Source organism: Panicum virgatum, chromosome 3K (genome assembly GCF_016808335.1).
Source record: "Panicum virgatum strain AP13 chromosome 3K, P.virgatum_v5, whole genome shotgun sequence".
NCBI classification, from domain to species: Eukaryota; Viridiplantae; Streptophyta; class Magnoliopsida; order Poales; family Poaceae; genus Panicum; species Panicum virgatum.
Genome location: NC_053138.1, coordinates 23172221 through 23189785, shown reverse-complemented (window position 1 = coordinate 23189785; position 17565 = coordinate 23172221). Strand labels below are relative to the sequence as shown.

Sequence of the window (17565 nt, the reverse complement as noted above, 5' to 3'; positions counted from 1 at the left end):
TTGGCGGGAGGGGAGGCCGATTTGGTGGGAGGGAAAGCCGATTTGGCGCGCAGTGGAAGGAGGAGTGCAGGGAGGAGCACGGGATCGGCGGCGGCGACTTCTTCGCCCGAGACGGGCTGGGAGCGGGTTTTTTCGCCTCGGGAGCGATGATTCAACCGGGCGAGTGACGGAGCGCCCGTTCCCTTGTCTCCCTCCGTTTCTCTTTCTGCCAGCACATATTTTCCTGACGTGGAGGCTCATACCGCCCGACGACGTGGCCTTGTAATACCTGCTCTTAAAAATCCCATCCTAGCCACTGAAGAGCACTCACCGTGACTCGAACTCTGCAATGAGGTGGGTCTGCGGCCACACCATCGCAGTCGTTGTGCACGGCCACACCATCGCACTCACCGTGAAAGTCCAGTCAGGCCACGCCCATGGCCAGCACGAGCCATGGATGGGCGTCCGGCGGGCACGCGGATCCCACCGGCGGCGAAGCGGCGCGGGCCTGCAGTCAGCGCGGCCGGGCGGAGCTGGCGCACTCGGCAGCACAGCACAGGGCCATGCGCGCAGCTTACGATGGCGGGGTCAGCCACGGCGCAGTGCGACAGCGTTCCCGGTGGCATGGCCGTGAGAGAGAAGTGCGCGGGGGGAGAAGACGTGCGTACCTGCTCGTCTGGTCCAACAGATTTGGATTATCTATCTTATTTTTATCCAATAGAATCCAATCCTAATTAACTTAAAGCAGTGGATATTCATATCTAACTAGATCCAAATCCAATACAATCCAAGGGCTAAAATCCAATTGGATTAACTAGATCCAAATCCAATACAATCCAAGGGCTAAAATCCAATTGGATTTGGATTTAGTCCAATCCATTCCCAAAAGTATCCGTACCCTCCAAACAACATTTTCCTACGCAGAATTCATATTCTTTGTGTCGCAAAAGAATTCAAATCAAATTCATCCCATCTTCATCAGTACTCGTATTTTCAAGTGACGAAAATTTCCTCGCAAAAAAAAGTGACGAAAATTACTGAGAATCCAGGCACCAACCAACCCCATCCCGAGTCCAGCCAACCTCCCCAGCTCGTAGACGCGGCGGAAACCGCGCACCGCCAAGCCAAGCTCACCCGATCCCGTGAGCACCGCCGGCCCGCCCGCACCCAAACCACGGGCACGCCCCCCCGCCGTCGCGGCGACGGGCGACCCCTCCTCCTCTCCTCACAAGTCACAACAGAGCAGACGACGACGCCCCGACGCGCCGCGCGACCCACACCCACCGCACAAAAAAAATCTCGGAACCGAGCGCATCTCTCCCCCCTACTCGACGCGGCCCCCCTCCCCGCCGCGCGGATCCGGACGCCCCGGCCCCCTTCCCTTCCCCCTCGCCCCGCGCCCAGCCCTCCCCTTCCATGCGCACGGCGCCGCCGCGGCAGACATGACGCTCGCCTCCCTCGCCCGCGCCCTCGGCAGGTCCGCGCGCTCCTCCCGCCCGCGCCAGGCGAGTCTCCCCTCTCCCTCTCCCTCCCCCCGGCCCCTATCCTCTCGCGGCGCGTCCGCCGCGGCGTCCCCGGTGTGGGGGCGGAGCTCTGACGGTCCTTTCGATGCTCCTTTTTAGGGTTTCCAGCTCGGGGGCCTCGGCGGGGCCCGGTCGTCGCCCGCGCCGCTTCTGCCGCCGCCGCCGCGGGTCCATGGCGGGGAGGGCGGCGGGTTAGGATTTGTCCGGGGGTACCTGACTGCGGCGTCGGCGGCGGGTCTTGCGAGGCCCGCCGCGGGCAAGGCCGTGGATTGGAGATGCCTCCTCGCCAGCCCGCAGTTCCGGCGGCTCTTCTCGGACGAGTCCAAGAAGAGTGCGTTCCTCCTCCTCTGTGCGGTTTTCGTTGGGTTTGCTGGCCCTGCTTTTTAAAGGTTTGCTTTTCTTCTGCTGCTAGATTACGAGAACTACTACCCCAAGGGTAAGAAGGAGGTGCCAAAAGGAGATGGGAGTAAAAAGTCTGAATCGAAGCGTAAGTTCCCCCTCATGCTTCTCTTGTTCGTGTAGAGGAGGGTAGCCATGTTATGGATATGCGGGATAGTTCATAAAAAGTTTAGCTTTTGATGCACTCGAAGCAAATTGAATCGGTGAATATATTTGATCAACAAGATGTGCAATTGGCATGTGATTGCGGATTTTCATATGCTGCAACTGCTTTGGCGAATAGTATTTGAAATGGTTGTTGACTAGAAATGGATAATGGTTTTTGTGCACTGTGCTTCTATTCGTAGTTTTATGACTTCAGTGCTAACTATTTCGCTTTTGATGGGACTGCAATCTTGTGGTGCGCAGAGGAATCCAATACAGACGAGAGATGGAATTTCCAGGAGAGTGCTATGAAACATCTGCAGAATTTCCTTGCGCCTCTATTAATTCTTGGCCTGATGCTCACATCCATGTCATCTAGCTCGGCAGACCAGAAGGAGGTGAGATTACTTTGTTAACTCTGCTGGAAATAATTCTGCAAATCATTAGTTCCATAGAACAGGTAAATCTATGTTTTTTTTTTGGTTTGGTTCACACTTGCATAATTAGTTTGCCCTGAAAGCTTCAGAGGTAATGGAGGAAAAAGACTATATCACCACTGGAATAACTTTAAAAGTCAAGTTCTGTACTTATAATTATGCATTTTATCACGAACCTGAGAAATAGTAGCTTGAGTACCATCACTTTCCACTTACATGGTTTTCACATTCTGACTACACTAGACCAACAATAGCACATCTATATAAATGAGGGAGAGATGAAGTCTGTATAGACAATACACTATTGCAGAATAGCCGTTGTGTAATTTACTGGTCTAACCTGAAGTTCTTCCTCTGGCATATCTATCTTAGTGTCCTGTGCAGCAGCATCATTAGTTTGCTGTCATGTGCTTTGTACTTGAAGTTTTCTTTTACTAGCCTTTGAATGTGAATGTGATATTGAGAGATCTTGATTTGTGTAATTGGTAATTTTGTCCAATAATATCATTTCATGATACTGGATAATTAATGGTTCATTACAATATCGTTTGTTTCAAATATCTGCAGATAAGCTTCCAAGAGTTCAAGAACAAGCTACTAGAACCTGGTTTAGTTGATCGCATTGTTGTTTCAAATAAATCAGTGGCAAAGGTTTATATCAGGACTTCACCACAGCCAAAGAGCCAAGGTCAAAATAGTGATACCCATATTTCTACAACTGATGTTCCAGGCAAGCCTGCTCCTAGCAGATGCAAGTATTACTTCAATATTGGTAGTGTTGATTCCTTTGAAGAGAAGTTAGAGGAAGCCCAGGAAGCGATGGGAATAGATCCACATGATTTTGTCCCAGTAACTTATGTTGCTGAAGTAAATTGGTTCCAAGAAATTATGAGGTTTGCCCCAACAGCATTTCTTGTTGGATTGATATATTTGATGGGGAAAAGGATGCAGAGTGGTTTCAGCATTGGAGGTGGTCCTGGGAAGGGAAGAGGTGGTATTTTCAACATTGGAAAAGCTACTGTGACAAAGATGGACAAAAATTCCAAAAATAAGGTTTGTTGTTTCTTTTTTCTTTTGTCACTATTTTAACACTTTTGCTTGGCCCTATTTTTTATGGTAACAACAAAAAAATCTGGCACAAATGTTTTTTCACAGACAGGCTAACTTCTGAGCTCTGAAACTCCACTTGCTTAGTTTTGCAGTAGCTTGATTACCATCTTCTTAAGAAGAAAAAAATCAAGCTTCATGAAATTCTTGAATGTCTTTTCAATAACACTTGCTTTTTCGTTGGTCCAGGTGTTTTTTAAGGATGTAGCTGGTTGTGATGAAGCTAAACAAGAAATAATGGAGTTTGTGCATTTCCTTAAAAACCCCAAGAAGTATGAAGAGTTGGGAGCTAAAATACCCAAAGGTGCTCTGCTTGTAGGCCCTCCTGGGACAGGGAAGACTCTTCTTGCCAAAGCTACTGCAGGAGAGTCTGGTGTGCCCTTTTTGTCTATTTCTGGTTCAGATTTCATGGAAATGTTTGTTGGTGTTGGACCATCCAGGGTACGAAACTTGTTTCAAGAAGCTCGACAGTGTGCTCCTAGTATTGTATTTATTGATGAAATCGATGCTATTGGTCGTGCAAGAGGACGTGGAGGTTTTTCAGGCTCAAATGATGAACGTGAGAGTACTTTGAACCAGCTGCTTGTAGAAATGGATGGATTTGGAACAACTTCTGGTGTCGTTGTTCTTGCTGGGACAAATAGGCCTGACATCCTGGATAAGGCATTGTTGAGGCCAGGAAGGTTTGATCGCCAGATAACAATTGACAAGCCAGATATAAAGGGCCGTGATCAAATATTCCGCATCTATCTTCAAAAGCTTAAACTGGACAATGAACCATCATTTTATTCGCAAAGGCTAGCTGCTTTGACACCTGGGTTTGCTGGAGCTGACATTGCCAACGTTTGTAATGAAGCTGCTTTAATTGCTGCAAGAAGCGAGCAAACTCAGATTACAATGCAGCATTTTGAGTCTGCAATCGATAGGATTATTGGTGGTTTGGAGAAGAAAAATAAGGTAATATGGCTATCAATATTTTGACTCCTTTGACTAAACCTATGATTATATGAAGCTTATATGTGAAGTTTGTTTGAATCTATTACCATTTGTACCATAATTAATTTGGCAGCCTTTTTCTGTGTGTAATGTATTTTTTGTACATTTATTTTTGTTCCTTATCGTGGCCTCTGAGCATGTTAATCGTTTTGCAGGTGATTAGCAAACTGGAGCGACGTACTGTTGCTTACCATGAATCTGGGCATGCCGTTGCTGGATGGTTCTTGGAGCATGCAGAGCCTCTTCTAAAAGTTACCATCGTTCCTCGTGGAACAGCTGCATTAGGCTTTGCGCAATATGTCCCAAATGAAAATCTTTTGATGACAAAAGAGCAGCTTTTTGATATGACATGCATGACATTAGGTGGCCGTGCTGCAGAACAGGTACAAAGTTTTTTTCATATATTATTTTTGCTGATGTTTCATGCTATAGATAGGATTCATGGATATTTCTCCCAAATTGTTTTCTTGTAGACTAATCAATTCTAACCATTGTAGGGTTTGAGTAGAATGAATCAGTTGTTACTTTAAACTTCCTACGTTCAGCAATGAAATTAATTATTGTATGCTTGGTTGATATTATCGCCACTTGAATTATGACTATATCTTGTGATATGGTCATTGTTGTCACATTACAGTAGAAATTTTTTCAATTCATTTGGTAAGTCAAAATACTGCACCATATAAGACTTTTGACCACATTTAAAGGAACCAGAAAACTTTTTAACCATCTCCTCTGCCCATGTGATGTCCACGATGAGATAACGACATTCATCAAACTGGTTGCCTTCTAAATGTTGTATATAATCTTAACTGCAAAAGTCTTAGAACATACCAAAAAAATAATCAATTCCCTGTGTTCCAATGCCTCGTGTTTGGATATCCATTTATTTGCATAGATCTGTACTAAATCTTTCCCAATATTACGATTAGAAATTCTTAAGCATATCAGTTGAAAGGCTCTAATTGAGCTTTGTTTCAGGTCTTGATTGGCAAAATCTCAACTGGTGCTCAGAATGACCTGGAGAAAGTTACCAAAATGACCTATGCACAGGTTGCCGTGTATGGTTTTAGTGAAAAGGTTGGGCTTCTATCCTTCCCTCAGAGGGATGACGGCTTCGAAATGACCAAACCTTACAGCAACCAAACTGCATCCATAATTGACGATGAGGTCAGGGAATGGGTTGGCAAGGCCTATAAGAAAACAGTTGAACTGATAACGGAGCACAAGGAGCAAGTAGCCCAAATAGCAGAATTGCTGCTCGAGAAGGAAGTCCTCCACCAGGACGATCTGACCAGGGTACTAGGAGAACGCCCTTTCAAGGCAGCAGAGCCAACCAACTATGACCTCTTTAAGCAGGGTTTCCAGGATGATGATGACAAGAGCCAAGCGCCAGCAAAGAATGCTGAGTTGCCTGATGATGATGCATCTCCCTCGCTTGGCGAGGTTGTACCCACGTAGTTTTTCCTCAAAGTTAGAGCTGTAAATTGCATGCTCGTTCGATAGATTCTTGTTTGTTGCAGCATAAGGAAACTGTATAAATTAGCGCCCTCGTCTGATTATGCCGTTGTGGAAATGCGTTTGGATTTCCACAAGGGTGGCAGTCCGGTTGATAGAATGCCTTGAGCTCATCATGGCATCTGCAAACGTTCTGAATCTTGTATTCCCATGTATTTTTCCTGAAAGATTCTGTCGACTGAGGAGTTGGTGCGAAAAGAGTGCTTGTCCCATCTGAAGGCATGTGTTTTTTTTTTAATTTTGCTGCAAATGACAATGACTTGTGTTTTAGACGAATCCGTACTTAGCCTTTTGAATTTTGACCAGCACCGGTGTGCTCTACTTTGTTGGGCAAATGTTATAATCATACCACAGGCTGTGTTTAGCTCCCCCAATTCCTCTAAACTTTCCATCACATCGAAACATTAAATATAGTAAATGATCTATACATAGAGTACTAAATGTAGGTAAATAAAAAAACTAATTACGTTGCGAGACGAATCTTTTGAGCCTAGTTAGCCTATAGTAGGATAATATTTATTACATACAAATGAAAAGTATTACAGCGATTTTCGCAAACACTTTTTGCATCATTTTCGCAACTAAACACAGCCACAGACACATTGGACAAGTTTGTTGCAGGGACATATGTGATGAGTCATGCACCAGGAGTAAAAATCTCTGTAAATTTTGGCTATGAAATTCACATACGCTGGACATTCACGTACGTATCACAACAGTTCGCAGCTAGTATCTTCTATGGCGGAAGAAGACCAAAAAAAAAAGTCAATTCAGTCATGGCAATTTGACGGCTACCAACCAGCTATCTACCACGGCTTGAGGTCCCCCGGCGGGCCAGCTGTCCAGTTGAGTACCGTCTGCCCGGGCCTGAGGAAGACGCCGTCGCCGTGCGGGAGCTTGCGCGCGAGCCCGTTGAGTATCTGGTGGAACGCGTCCCCGGGCTGCGCCGGCTGCGGGAACAGCACGGCGCGCTTCACGGCCGGGCTGGCGAGGAGCCGCTGCTTCCTCAGCACCACCTCCGGCGGGATGGAGGTGAGGATGGTGTCCAGCCTCGGCACGTCCTCCTCGGCGACGAACACGCCGACGTCCGCCCACGGGATGGCGTCGGCGAAGGGCAGCACGATGCCGTCCGCGATGACCACGGGGATGCAGCCGAACACCACCGCCTCCACCAGCCGGGGGCTCCACGGCGCCCACCCCAGCGGGCACAGGCAGAACACCGCCCGCTGCATGTCCTCGTAGTACGTCGCCGGGCGCTCCGCCGAGATGTCGAACACCGGGCTGCTCCGGAAGTTCTCCCACACCGACGCGCGGGCGCCCCTCGCGTAGCGCCCGCCCTCGGGGTCGTTGCCGGCGTCGTAGAAGAGCCCCCGGAAGTAGGCGAAAACGGAGCGCGGCGTCCCGGGGGGCAGGCGCCGCGCCTCCATCCGCGCCGGCGGCGCGTACGGCGGGACGGTGATGGAGCCGCCCTTGAGGCACGCGTGCCGCCGCTGCCCGAACGTCTGCACCAGCGTGGCGCGCCGGAGCAGCGGCAGGATCCCGCGCGCCACCGCCTTCTCCTCCTTGAAGTGGAAGCAGGCCCCGAAGTCGTGCGGCGTGACGAAGAAGTGGTCGGCGCCCTCGGAGCGGTTCCAGTGCGGCCACCGCTCGGCGACGAGGCGGATCGCGCCGCGCATCATCCGCGGCGAGTCGAAGGGCATCGGGTGGCCCGAGGACGTGAGGTCGCAGGTGGTGTACACGGGCACGAAGAACCAGTCGGCTTCCTCGGGGTCCAGGGTGCGGACGGCGCTGGAGAGGAGGGACCGGTGCACGAACACCTCCGCGGCGAACATGTGTGTCAGGCACCTCGGGTCCTTCTCCAGCAGCGCCGTGTTGTATCGGGCCGGGAGGTCGTAGACGTAGACCTTGAGCCGGCCGACAGGGTCGTCTTCCAGAACATTACCGGCGCTGCCTGCGTTTTCCATCAGGTTCAGAATGATGATGATCAAGGCTAGTAATAGTATAGGAGTAGGACACATCTTTTAGTTTTGGTGCAGAATTGAGGCCTCGATAATTTGAAATGCGTGAAGTTTGTAGGATTTTTGGAGGGATTATGCAGTTTCTTTAGAAATTCACATTCCAAACAGCCATGGTTTGGGCCAGCTGACACATTGATCGCGAATGAGCATATCTGAATTTGTTTGATATAATTTTCGACGGAGGGGAGCAGAGCAGCCCCACCATAGGCCACGCGCGAACACGCCCCCACCGCCTCCGCCGCTGCCCTCCCTTCCCTTCCCAGCCCTTCCCCGCGCCGCCGCCTCCCCCCAAATCACGGCCGCCGTCCGCGACCTCCACGCACCGCGCCGCCTCCACCGCACCCCTCCTCGCGGTTCCCTTCCTGCCACGACACCTCCGCCAGCAGTGGTTGTTCAGAAGAGCGTGGGGCACCCCCCAGCCCCCCACCCCCCCCACCCCCCCCCCCCCCCCCCCCCCCCCGCGCGTACGCTGGCACCATCGGGCTTGGAAACGGAGCGGCTATCGCGACAGGGCTTTGGTGACCAATGCAACATTTCTGCTTTGGTTCAGTTCTTATGACATCCTGAGGTCTAGTATACTAGTATACAACTATGCATTCAATGCTTGGCTAGGTACAATGATGTTAAGTTTTTTATTATCGTTTTCCTTGACTCTTCAACTTGGAATTTTGATTTGGTCTCACAGTTAACTTGAAGAGATTAATTGCTAAATTCAAAATTCCTTGGTAGTGTAGGGGTCCGGACATTGTGCGTGTCCATAGAGCTTGCACAGTCAAAACTAATCAATTTTATTATTTTTAAAGGTTCTAATTCTTATGATGATGACATTCTGGGTTGTTCATCACTTACTGGATATACTAGTAGCTTGAAGGTTCTAATTCTGGGTTGCACAAATGAATATTCCATCTTATAATTGCTGTACATATTTCGTTTTCTCCTTCAGTACCAGCTTTTCTTTTTCTTACTGGTTCCTGAGAAGGATGTGCTGATGGACACAGCACAACTATAGGATATGAACTATGAACAGGTGTCCTGATTGCCTGCTTTATTGTGTTTCATACTCGTGCAACATAAGCCAACATTTAATACTCTCGGGGCACAGGTCATAATTAAATTGTAGAGTGGTCATTAGTGGAACTTTCAGAGCCAAATATGATGTATTGCTCCCCAGTTGTCTCATGCAGGAAGGATGTATTTTTTAGGTCCAAGTTTCTACTCATGTAAATTTGCAACTTCCACATCACCACAAACTTGAAGAACTCAAATGTCTGTTTTAATTTGTAGCCTATTGCCTTCAGATCTTCTCTACAGAAGTAGCCAAAACCTACATTTCCTAAGAAAAAAATAGAATTTCTTTCTTTGTCTTTCAGTTTATGCATACTGAATACTAACAAGGGAATGTAAACATTTCCCATTTGCTAATGTCATCTTTAAGCAGTGGAGGTTTACCCTTTGCAGTTTATGCGTACTGAATACTGAACAAGAGAATGTAAACATTTCCCCTTTGCTAATGTCATCTTTAAGCAATGGAGATTTTACTCTTTGCAGAAGTATACAGGAGACGCATCACAACATTTAGGCAAGATGAAAAGAGCGAAGGAAATAGCACAAGGAAAAGAAAACCTGCCCCGCACCTGAGATCCTCTCTGTATGGTGGTCCTGCTTCACTTCCTGCGCCTCAGACCCAAGGAAGAGCACTGCTGCAGCGGTGGCGGCAAGAATGGCGATGGCGAAGACCTGCCTCATGTTCATGCTCGCCGCAAGCCCCTTGGCAGCACCTGTGTCTCCTTCCCAAGCCTCCCCTTGTGTGGCCTCACATTCTCATGAGCTAGGTAATAGTCACAGTGGTAGTTAAAGGTGTAAGGCAAGGATGAAGCTTTTGTGCCAATTTTCCTACCAAGAAGCGTTTGGTGGAGAGGTGAAATGGAGCTTTCCTGGGCTTGCTTCATTCTTCCTCCTCTCCTGCTGCACACTAACAACATCACATATCAGGAGCAATAACAGTCAATGCGTACTTCAAAGGGGGGAGCAGGGTAGGAAGGCTGTCCCTTGTTGATCTTTAAATATTTTTCCCTATACCTCCCTACTTTTCTTCTATATTTCCAAACATCAATTGCTAGGTAGGTGGCTGGAGGTCCCCCGCGACCCCCCCCCCCCCCAAAAAAATAAATAAAAAATAAACCACATTCATTTATCTGGTGTCAAATATCAAGGATTCATGGATATGTCTCCCAAATTTCTGCATTTTACTGTAACGGCTTCAAGTCAATATAAATGGTTTTATTAGAACAGATCAACAGTTATTTTAACTTGGTGTACTACTATAGTTTGCTAAGCTAATTCGCCACTTAAATCATGACCGCATCCGGAATATGGTCAATGTTGTTGCATTTTGGCAACAAATTCTGGTTTGTTTGGCAAGGGTTCTTAATTATCTTAGATACTTGATTGCACAGGTATTGATATGCTTTACTCAAATTGGTTGCGTTGCACCAATTTAACAAGTAAAAAGCCAATGCCTCATTGTCGGTACCCCAGGACTGGGGTACCCCCTCTTGCTGTGTCTAGGCAAAGGTCTTGTAGTTATCCTTAACTACATCCAAACAGCCGGACCCCTGCGGTCCGGAGTCCTGTTCTCCCAGCAACGGTCCGGACCCGTCCCACGGTTGGGAAAGGTCCGGAGACAACACGTGTCCCGGAAGAGGCAGGAACTCGTGCGCGAGCAGCCGGGGCTCCGGACCTCCCAAGGAGACCGGACCCCCGCGGGGTCCCGGACCCCTCATGGGGTCCCGGACCCCCTGTATAGTAACCGGACTCCTCACTAAGGGAAGAAATCGACACCCCGTGTCGGGGTGGTCTGGAGACGCCACATGTCTCCAGTATATGGCTGTTTGGGTTTCCATGCTAACGTTCACCCACCATTGCATTCATTGCGGTAGGTGGACGTCTGCATTGATATAGCAGAAGCTGAGGCGTTTCATTGACCAGGGGACACTATTGATCGCGTATTACCAAGGCAGTGGAGCCGCTGGCGCCGCCCATACCGCGTCTGCCAGTCTGCCGTAGCAGACTGGATACGACGGCTCGGCTTCACCCATTATGACTCTACATAATAGCCTCAGCAGGCCACGCCGCAAGCTACGCCTACTCCAACGGGCACCTAGCTGACGGGACAAGAGAAGACCCCCCTGAGTCAGAGGAACAGCAGTACTCATATCGGAGGAAAGATTCGTAACCATTGTAGTCTTTTAAGTACTCTGCACAGTATGCTGCACAGCACGTTGGGCCCACTTGTCGGGGCCCCAACGTCCAATGTATCCGCTCCCCCTTGATCTATAAAAGGAGGGGGCGCCGCTAGAAGACCTCAGGCTGGGTGAAAGCCAAGGCCTGGCAGAGGATAGGTTCATACACAACCAAGAACAATACATCTCCCAGTGGCGTAGGGTATCACGCTCCGGCGGCCCGAACCACTCTAAATCGTGTGTTCTTGTGAGCTTCCTCCCAAAGCTAGATCAGCCCAATCGCCAAAGTACTTCCCAGAGTCCTCCCTCACTGGGAATAGGCGGGTGCGCTCCGCCACCCGGCTGTGGGTACCCTAGAAACTCCCACGACATTTTGGCGCCGTCCGTGGGGAGTCGGGCGCTGGTTGGATCTTCGGCTTCTGGGTTCGTGTTCATCCTCTGCAACGACAAATGAGAAGATGAAGGAAGGCAGGGCGTCACCCACGCCCCGTGCCGTGACGCTGGGGCACCAACGCCCACGACCCGATGGCGCACGGCAGCGGCGTCTGTTGTGCGTTGCCACGGCAACACCACAGAGTCGGCGCGGCGGCGCACAGCGGAAGCGCCGCTGGGCGCTGATACCCCTGCGTCGACTCAAGGTTTTCTCTCAAGCAACGGTCATACTTCCTCTGCGGCGGTATAGCGTCGGCTCAAGGCTTTCTCTCAACATGGAGCCTGGAGCCGACGGCCATCCCGGAGGAAGTTGACCGTGTCGTCGTGTCGTCCCCGGCACCACCCGGGGCTCTTGGTGCTGCTGCAGGCAGGACCCCGCCACCAGGCGCGGGGGCCCCTGGCGCTAGCACCAAGGACAAGCCGGCGAACGACCGCACTTCTCCGCGCGTCGCACCGGTCCTTCTGCTGCACAAGGGCGTCTGGCTTCCATCGGCGGACGACGACGACGGCTGGGGACCTCTCCCATTCAAAGCCAAAGAATTTGTCTCATGCCATCTAGGCATGTGACAGCTCTTAGGCAAGGAGGGGTCCCCCGAGCTCCCGAGGTGATGCTGGATGATGCGGTTCAGGCACATCCAGGGCGCTTTCGCCTCCGAAGAACACGCTGTATAGCATGCAGCCGTAGGTTACTCCTAAGAAAAGACTAAGAGAGTTCCTCCTTTGTAATAACGTGGCGCCTACGTGTGTGTCCAGAGCGGTCAAGGTCCGACCTTGTAAACCCGACCTCTGGCCCTATCACACAAACAGGCAAAAAGTGGTCCGGAGCGGTGGAGGTCCAACCTCGTAATCCCGATCTCTGATGTATACCGTGACAACCACAATGATAAAGGAGATTTTCTTTCTCGGTCTTATCTTGGCTCCACCCTGATTACATTCACTCGTTTTGTTGCTGGCTTGTGGTCAGGTGAGGACACCCCTTCTAGTTGGAAGGCAGACCGGACCCCTAAGGACCTGCTCAGGAGAAGTGGTACTCGTATCCTGGGGTAGAGAAGCTCGGCGTAGCTTAGCCTGGTAATGAACCCTAAGCTACGTACTTCGCTACCCTGTTACAAGTACTCTAGTATCCGAGTCTGCTGTCTTTAGAGGTCCCGGGCTCTCTTCTAGTATAAGGCTTGGTTTCTTTGCACCTTACTATGAGGTCCGGTAACATGCTTCATCAGGTCATCAGCAACAATCCAAGTCCACTCCGGTGGCCCGCTCCGGCGGGGACCGCTCGCCACGGTCGCTCCAAGTCCACTCCGGTGGCCCGCTCCGGCGGGGACCGCTCGCCACGGTCGCTCCAAGTCCACTCCGGTGGCCCGCTCCGGCGGGGACCGCTCGCCACGGTCGCTCCAAGTCCACTCCGGTGGCCCGCTCCGGCGGAGACCGCTCGCCACGGTCGCTCCAAGTTCACTCCGGTGGCCCGCTACGGCGGAGACCGCTCGCCACGGTCGCTCCAAGTCCACTCCGGTGGCCCGCTCCGGCGGATACCGCTCGCCACGGTCGACAAAAGCCGGGTCCGGGAAGTGGTGCATGCTCCCTGAGCGATCCGAAGTCTGTGTAGCCGCTTAGCTTGGTTCCGTACCCTAAGCCTACACCTTCGTCGCCCTATGGAGAGCACTCTAGTACCTAAATCTGGCAACAGATGTACCGGCCTCAGGGGTCCGGGACTCCCGCTCTCTACACGAGCACACCAACGCAATTAAGTGGCGTAGAAACACATCCCGATAGTGGCCCCACCCGCGGGTTTGTGCCTCTCCCGAGGTGGGCCCGGGGGCCACTGTCGGTACCCCAGGACTGGGGTACCCCCTCTTGCTGTGTCTAGGCAAAGGTCTTGTAGTTATCCTTAACTACATCCAAACAGCCGGACCCCTGCGGTCCGGAGTCCTGTTCTCCCAGCAACGGTCCGGACCCGTCCCACGGTTGGGAAAGGTCCGGAGACACCACGTGTCCCGGAAGAGGCAGGAACTCGTGCGCGAGCAGCTGGGGCTCCGGACCTCCCAAGGAGACCGGACCCCCGCGGGGTCCCGGACCCCTCATGGGGTCCCGGACCCCCTGTATAGTAACCGGACCCCTCACTAAGGGAAGAAATCGACACCCCGTGTCGTGGTGGTCTGGAGACGCCACGTGTCTCCAGGATATGGCTGTTTGGGTTTCCATGCTAACGTTCACCCACCATTGCATTCATTGCGGTAGGTGGACGTCTGCATTGATATAGCAGAAACTGAGGCGTTTCATTGACCAGGGGACACTATTGATCGCGTATTACCAAGGCAGTGGAGCCGCTGGCGCCGCCCATACCGCGTCTGCCAGTCTGCCGTAGCAGACTGGATACGACGGCTCGGCTTCACCCATTATGACGCTACATAATAGCCTCAGCAGGCCACGCCGCAAGCTACGCCTACTCCAACGGGCACCTAGCTGACGGGACAAGAGAAGACCCCCCTGAGTCAGAGGAACAGCAGTACTCATATCGGAGGAAAGATTCGTAACCACTGTAGTCTTTTAAGTACTCTGCACAGTATGCTGCACAGCACGTTGGGCCCACTTGTCGGGGCCCAACGTCCAATGTATCCGCTCCCCCTTGATCTATAAAAGGAGGGGGCGCCGCTAGAAGACCTCAGGCTGGGTGAAAGCCAAGGCCTGGCAGAGGATAGGTTCATACACAACCAAGAACAATACATCTCCCAGTGGACGTAGGGTATCACGTTCCGGCGGTCCGAACCACTCTAAATCGTGTCTAAATCGTGTGTTCTTGTGAGCTTCCTCCCAAAGCTAGATCAGCCCAATCGCCAAAGTACTTCCCAGAGTCCTCCCTCACTGGGAATAGGCGGGTGCGCTCCGCCACCCGGCTGTGGGTACCCTAGAAACTCCCACGACCGCGCCAAATGTGGTGGTTCCGGACCCCTACACGGTGAGGGTAGTCCGGACGGGCGCAGGAGGTCCCGGACCCCTATGGGGGTCCGGGCCTCGGCGGTCAGCTCAGAGCTTCCCTTCCTTAGAGACACGCGGCGTCTCCGGACCCATCCCCAGGCGGGGAGCGGGTCCGGGGCCGTTGGCCTTGCGAGGGAAGAGCCCGACCTGTGGGGCTTGGCTACTCCGTCTTTCCCGCGCAGCTACGGATAACTACGCGGGTCCTGTCTTGCTGCAGTAAGAGTGAGTATCCCTGTTATAGGGTACCGACACTCATGATTGCACAATACTACCAGTGGAATTTTTTTATGGGCATATTAATGGAAAATCTCTAATTGACAGTTTGTTTCATCCTTTTCAGGTTCTGATTGGAAAAATTTCGCGTGGTACTCATAAGTTGTAACAGCATTGAGTAGGTAAGTAGGGCCATTCAGGCAATGGTGGGGTTTGTATCCTATCTCAGTGGGATGATGGCTTTGAAATGACCAGATCTTGCAGCAATCAGGAAGCATGCAACATCAACGAAGAGGTCACGGAATGAGTTGGTGAGGCCTATAAGAAAATAGCTGAACTGATAAAGCTGCATGAGGAGGAAGTACCTCATACTGCATGATTTCTGCCTAAGAAAGAAAATTCTGGGACCACCCCCCTGCCCTTTTCAAGGCATCACCGAACATTCTGACGTTCCGTTGCGGACTCATGTGCTCTTATCTTCTTGAAGAGTTCTGTCCACAGATGACATACCGCAAAAGAGAGCTAGTCCCATCTGACATGCTAGATGCTACCTTGAGCCAAATAAGCCGTTTACTTGTATCCAGTATGCTTACTATCTATATATCTTCGGTTGGAAGTAAACTGGCATCCTTCATGAATGACGCGTGTGTGGTCTACATACATCAGAACCTATGTGAAAAATGCTGAAGTCTGTAGCCTTTTGATCACAGAACCTGTGATGTCTGCTTTGTTCGACCGACTGTTGTAATCACTCACCAGATTCCTACGACATGTTCTCTAGAAGGTTGAAATGTGTCAGTAACTCAGTATGCATTCATACCGAACAGAAGATAAGGGACAATGGAAAGGGAACAAGAAAGAAAAGGTATGCAATATACTGTAGTGACTTGGTCATCTATCTGTTCCGATGTAAACTCTGAACGCTGAACCCATGTACTGATGTACAAACTCGGAGGAAAGCAGGGCATCTCATCCAAACGACCGGGACGGTTAAGGCGTCCCTCTCTGCTTCCCCAGGAGACTTGGAAGGGCAAAAGATTGCCACACGTAATCTGTGTCGAGCCTTTCTGAACCAGTGGCAAGGCTATCAGGAATCGTCAGCTGGGTGGCCAAGCCTCCTCCAGGTCATGTCGCCGTCTTCGAAGTCCTTTTTATTTGCTTGTGCATGCAGTCCCTTGGCATGTAAGGGTAAGGATTAGGAGGCCTGAATCGGCTATAAAGGTTCAGACTTGGAGTGGATATTTGCGGTCAAGGTCAGTTGTCACTCAAAGCGAAGCACTCTTTTTTTTTTTTGAAAGAATAAAGCGAAGAACTCAACCACTGCTGATTTAACACATTTTTTAGGGGTTGGTGGAGCCCTGGAGGCCTTAAAAATACCGATAAAGCGTCTGTCAACCGATCGACTGTCAACTGGTAGTAGGAAAAAGGGAAAACTAAATGTTGTAGGAAGTCAAATTTTCAGAAATTCGGCCATGATGGGAAACTGAGTGTGAGCCTCTGTCGATTACAGAAATATGTCTACATCATCTCGTGAGATGTTTAACCAAGAATTTAGCCACCATTTCAAAGATGGATATGCTTCATTTTAAATGTTTTTAGTAAAATTTGCAGCAAGAAAGAGATGAGACAATTGTGCGTGCCAACCAAGCCATGAACGCACGCGAAATTTCAAACAACTGAACACAAACCGCAGGCACACGCAGGTTGACTTTGGCCGCACTCCAAAGCTACAGAGAGTGCTTGCATGGACCAGCCAGCCAGCCTGCGCTCCCGGTCTATCACTTATCAGCAGCAGCAGCATGCTAAGCCAGCCACGGCCGGCTTTGATGCGACGCCGAGGCACGAGAGATCACCTACCGACGCAACGGTCGGTTAATTATCCACAAAGACCACACGTTGCATTTTTTATGACGGCACTTAGCAGCCATGTTTTCAGACCAATAATGGGATCCAGGAACGTAGAATGATACTCGCAGAAGGTTTTTACACTTAGCTGTCATGTTCCCGGCTGCTATATATGTGACGGCATAGAATGAAGGAACTGGATGTGCTTAGTGATGTTAGCTAGACTTAAACCATCAGTTTCAAGAGCTGTCCGACCAAATTGATGCCATTCTTATACCTTGGCCCTGAATTGATGAGGAGCCCTCAGAGTGTCTGCCTTCAGCCTTCTTGAGAGAGTACTAACGGGACAAGGAGACCAGACAGGAGAGATCTTGCAAGCAAGGGGATTCTGTTATCAAGGTTATGACTTATTAGAGTATTCACTCTGTTCTGCTGGCAACCAGCAACAATATTTTTCTCTCATACCAAATCAGCACCAGCCACCAGCCAACCAGTAATACTTTTCTCTCACAACAAATCAGCAACAGCCACAGCCAGCCGAACAGAGTGATTATGAGAGTCATACCTTGGCTCCTCTCAGCTCCTGAACAAGCAACACTCAAATAATCTTGTTGTTGTCCAAAATTAGGAAATCAAGATCTACATCGCACCTGGGGTATTTGCTTTTACTAGCTACACACCTGAAACTTGTGGCACACATGCAACTTACTTTCAGAAAAAAAATGAAGTATCTTTTAGG

The 17565-nt window shown here is 50.5% G+C and overlaps 2 protein-coding genes and 1 long non-coding RNA gene across 5 annotated transcripts; 2 read left to right on the top strand and 1 right to left on the bottom strand.

Annotated features, from left to right (window-relative positions):
• Positions 1 to 1244: 1244 nt before the first annotated feature.
• LOC120698459 (ATP-dependent zinc metalloprotease FTSH 8, mitochondrial) lies at positions 1245 to 6321 on the top strand. Its single transcript, XM_039982083.1, has 8 exons — positions 1245 to 1484; positions 1602 to 1833; positions 1915 to 1989; positions 2310 to 2443; positions 3050 to 3535; positions 3779 to 4546; positions 4741 to 4968; positions 5567 to 6321. Exons 1-8 carry the CDS (start codon positions 1422 to 1424, stop codon positions 6044 to 6046), a joined length of 2466 nt encoding a protein of 821 aa, XP_039838017.1. The 5' UTR covers positions 1245 to 1421; the 3' UTR covers positions 6047 to 6321.
• A 415-nt stretch (positions 6322 to 6736) lies between these two features.
• On the bottom strand, positions 6737 to 10038 carry LOC120698461 (probable glucuronosyltransferase Os01g0926700). The gene is made up of 2 exons (XM_039982085.1): positions 9756 to 10038; positions 6737 to 8054 (listed from the first exon to the last, which is right to left on the bottom strand). The coding sequence occupies exons 1-2, from the start codon at positions 9871 to 9873 to the stop codon at positions 6910 to 6912; spliced, it is 1263 nt and encodes a 420-aa protein (XP_039838019.1). The 5' UTR covers positions 9874 to 10038; the 3' UTR covers positions 6737 to 6909.
• Positions 8575 to 16551, top strand: LOC120698462. Of its 3 annotated transcripts, none has more exons than XR_005684857.1 (4): positions 8575 to 8639; positions 9670 to 10154; positions 15109 to 16234; positions 16326 to 16551. It is a non-coding gene; the product is annotated as an uncharacterized LOC120698462 (long non-coding RNA). The 3 variants fall into 3 exon arrangements; XR_005684858.1 differs by having other exon boundaries at positions 8585 to 8733; XR_005684860.1 differs by having other exon boundaries at positions 8586 to 8689.
• The last annotated feature ends 1014 nt before the right edge of the window (positions 16552 to 17565 follow it).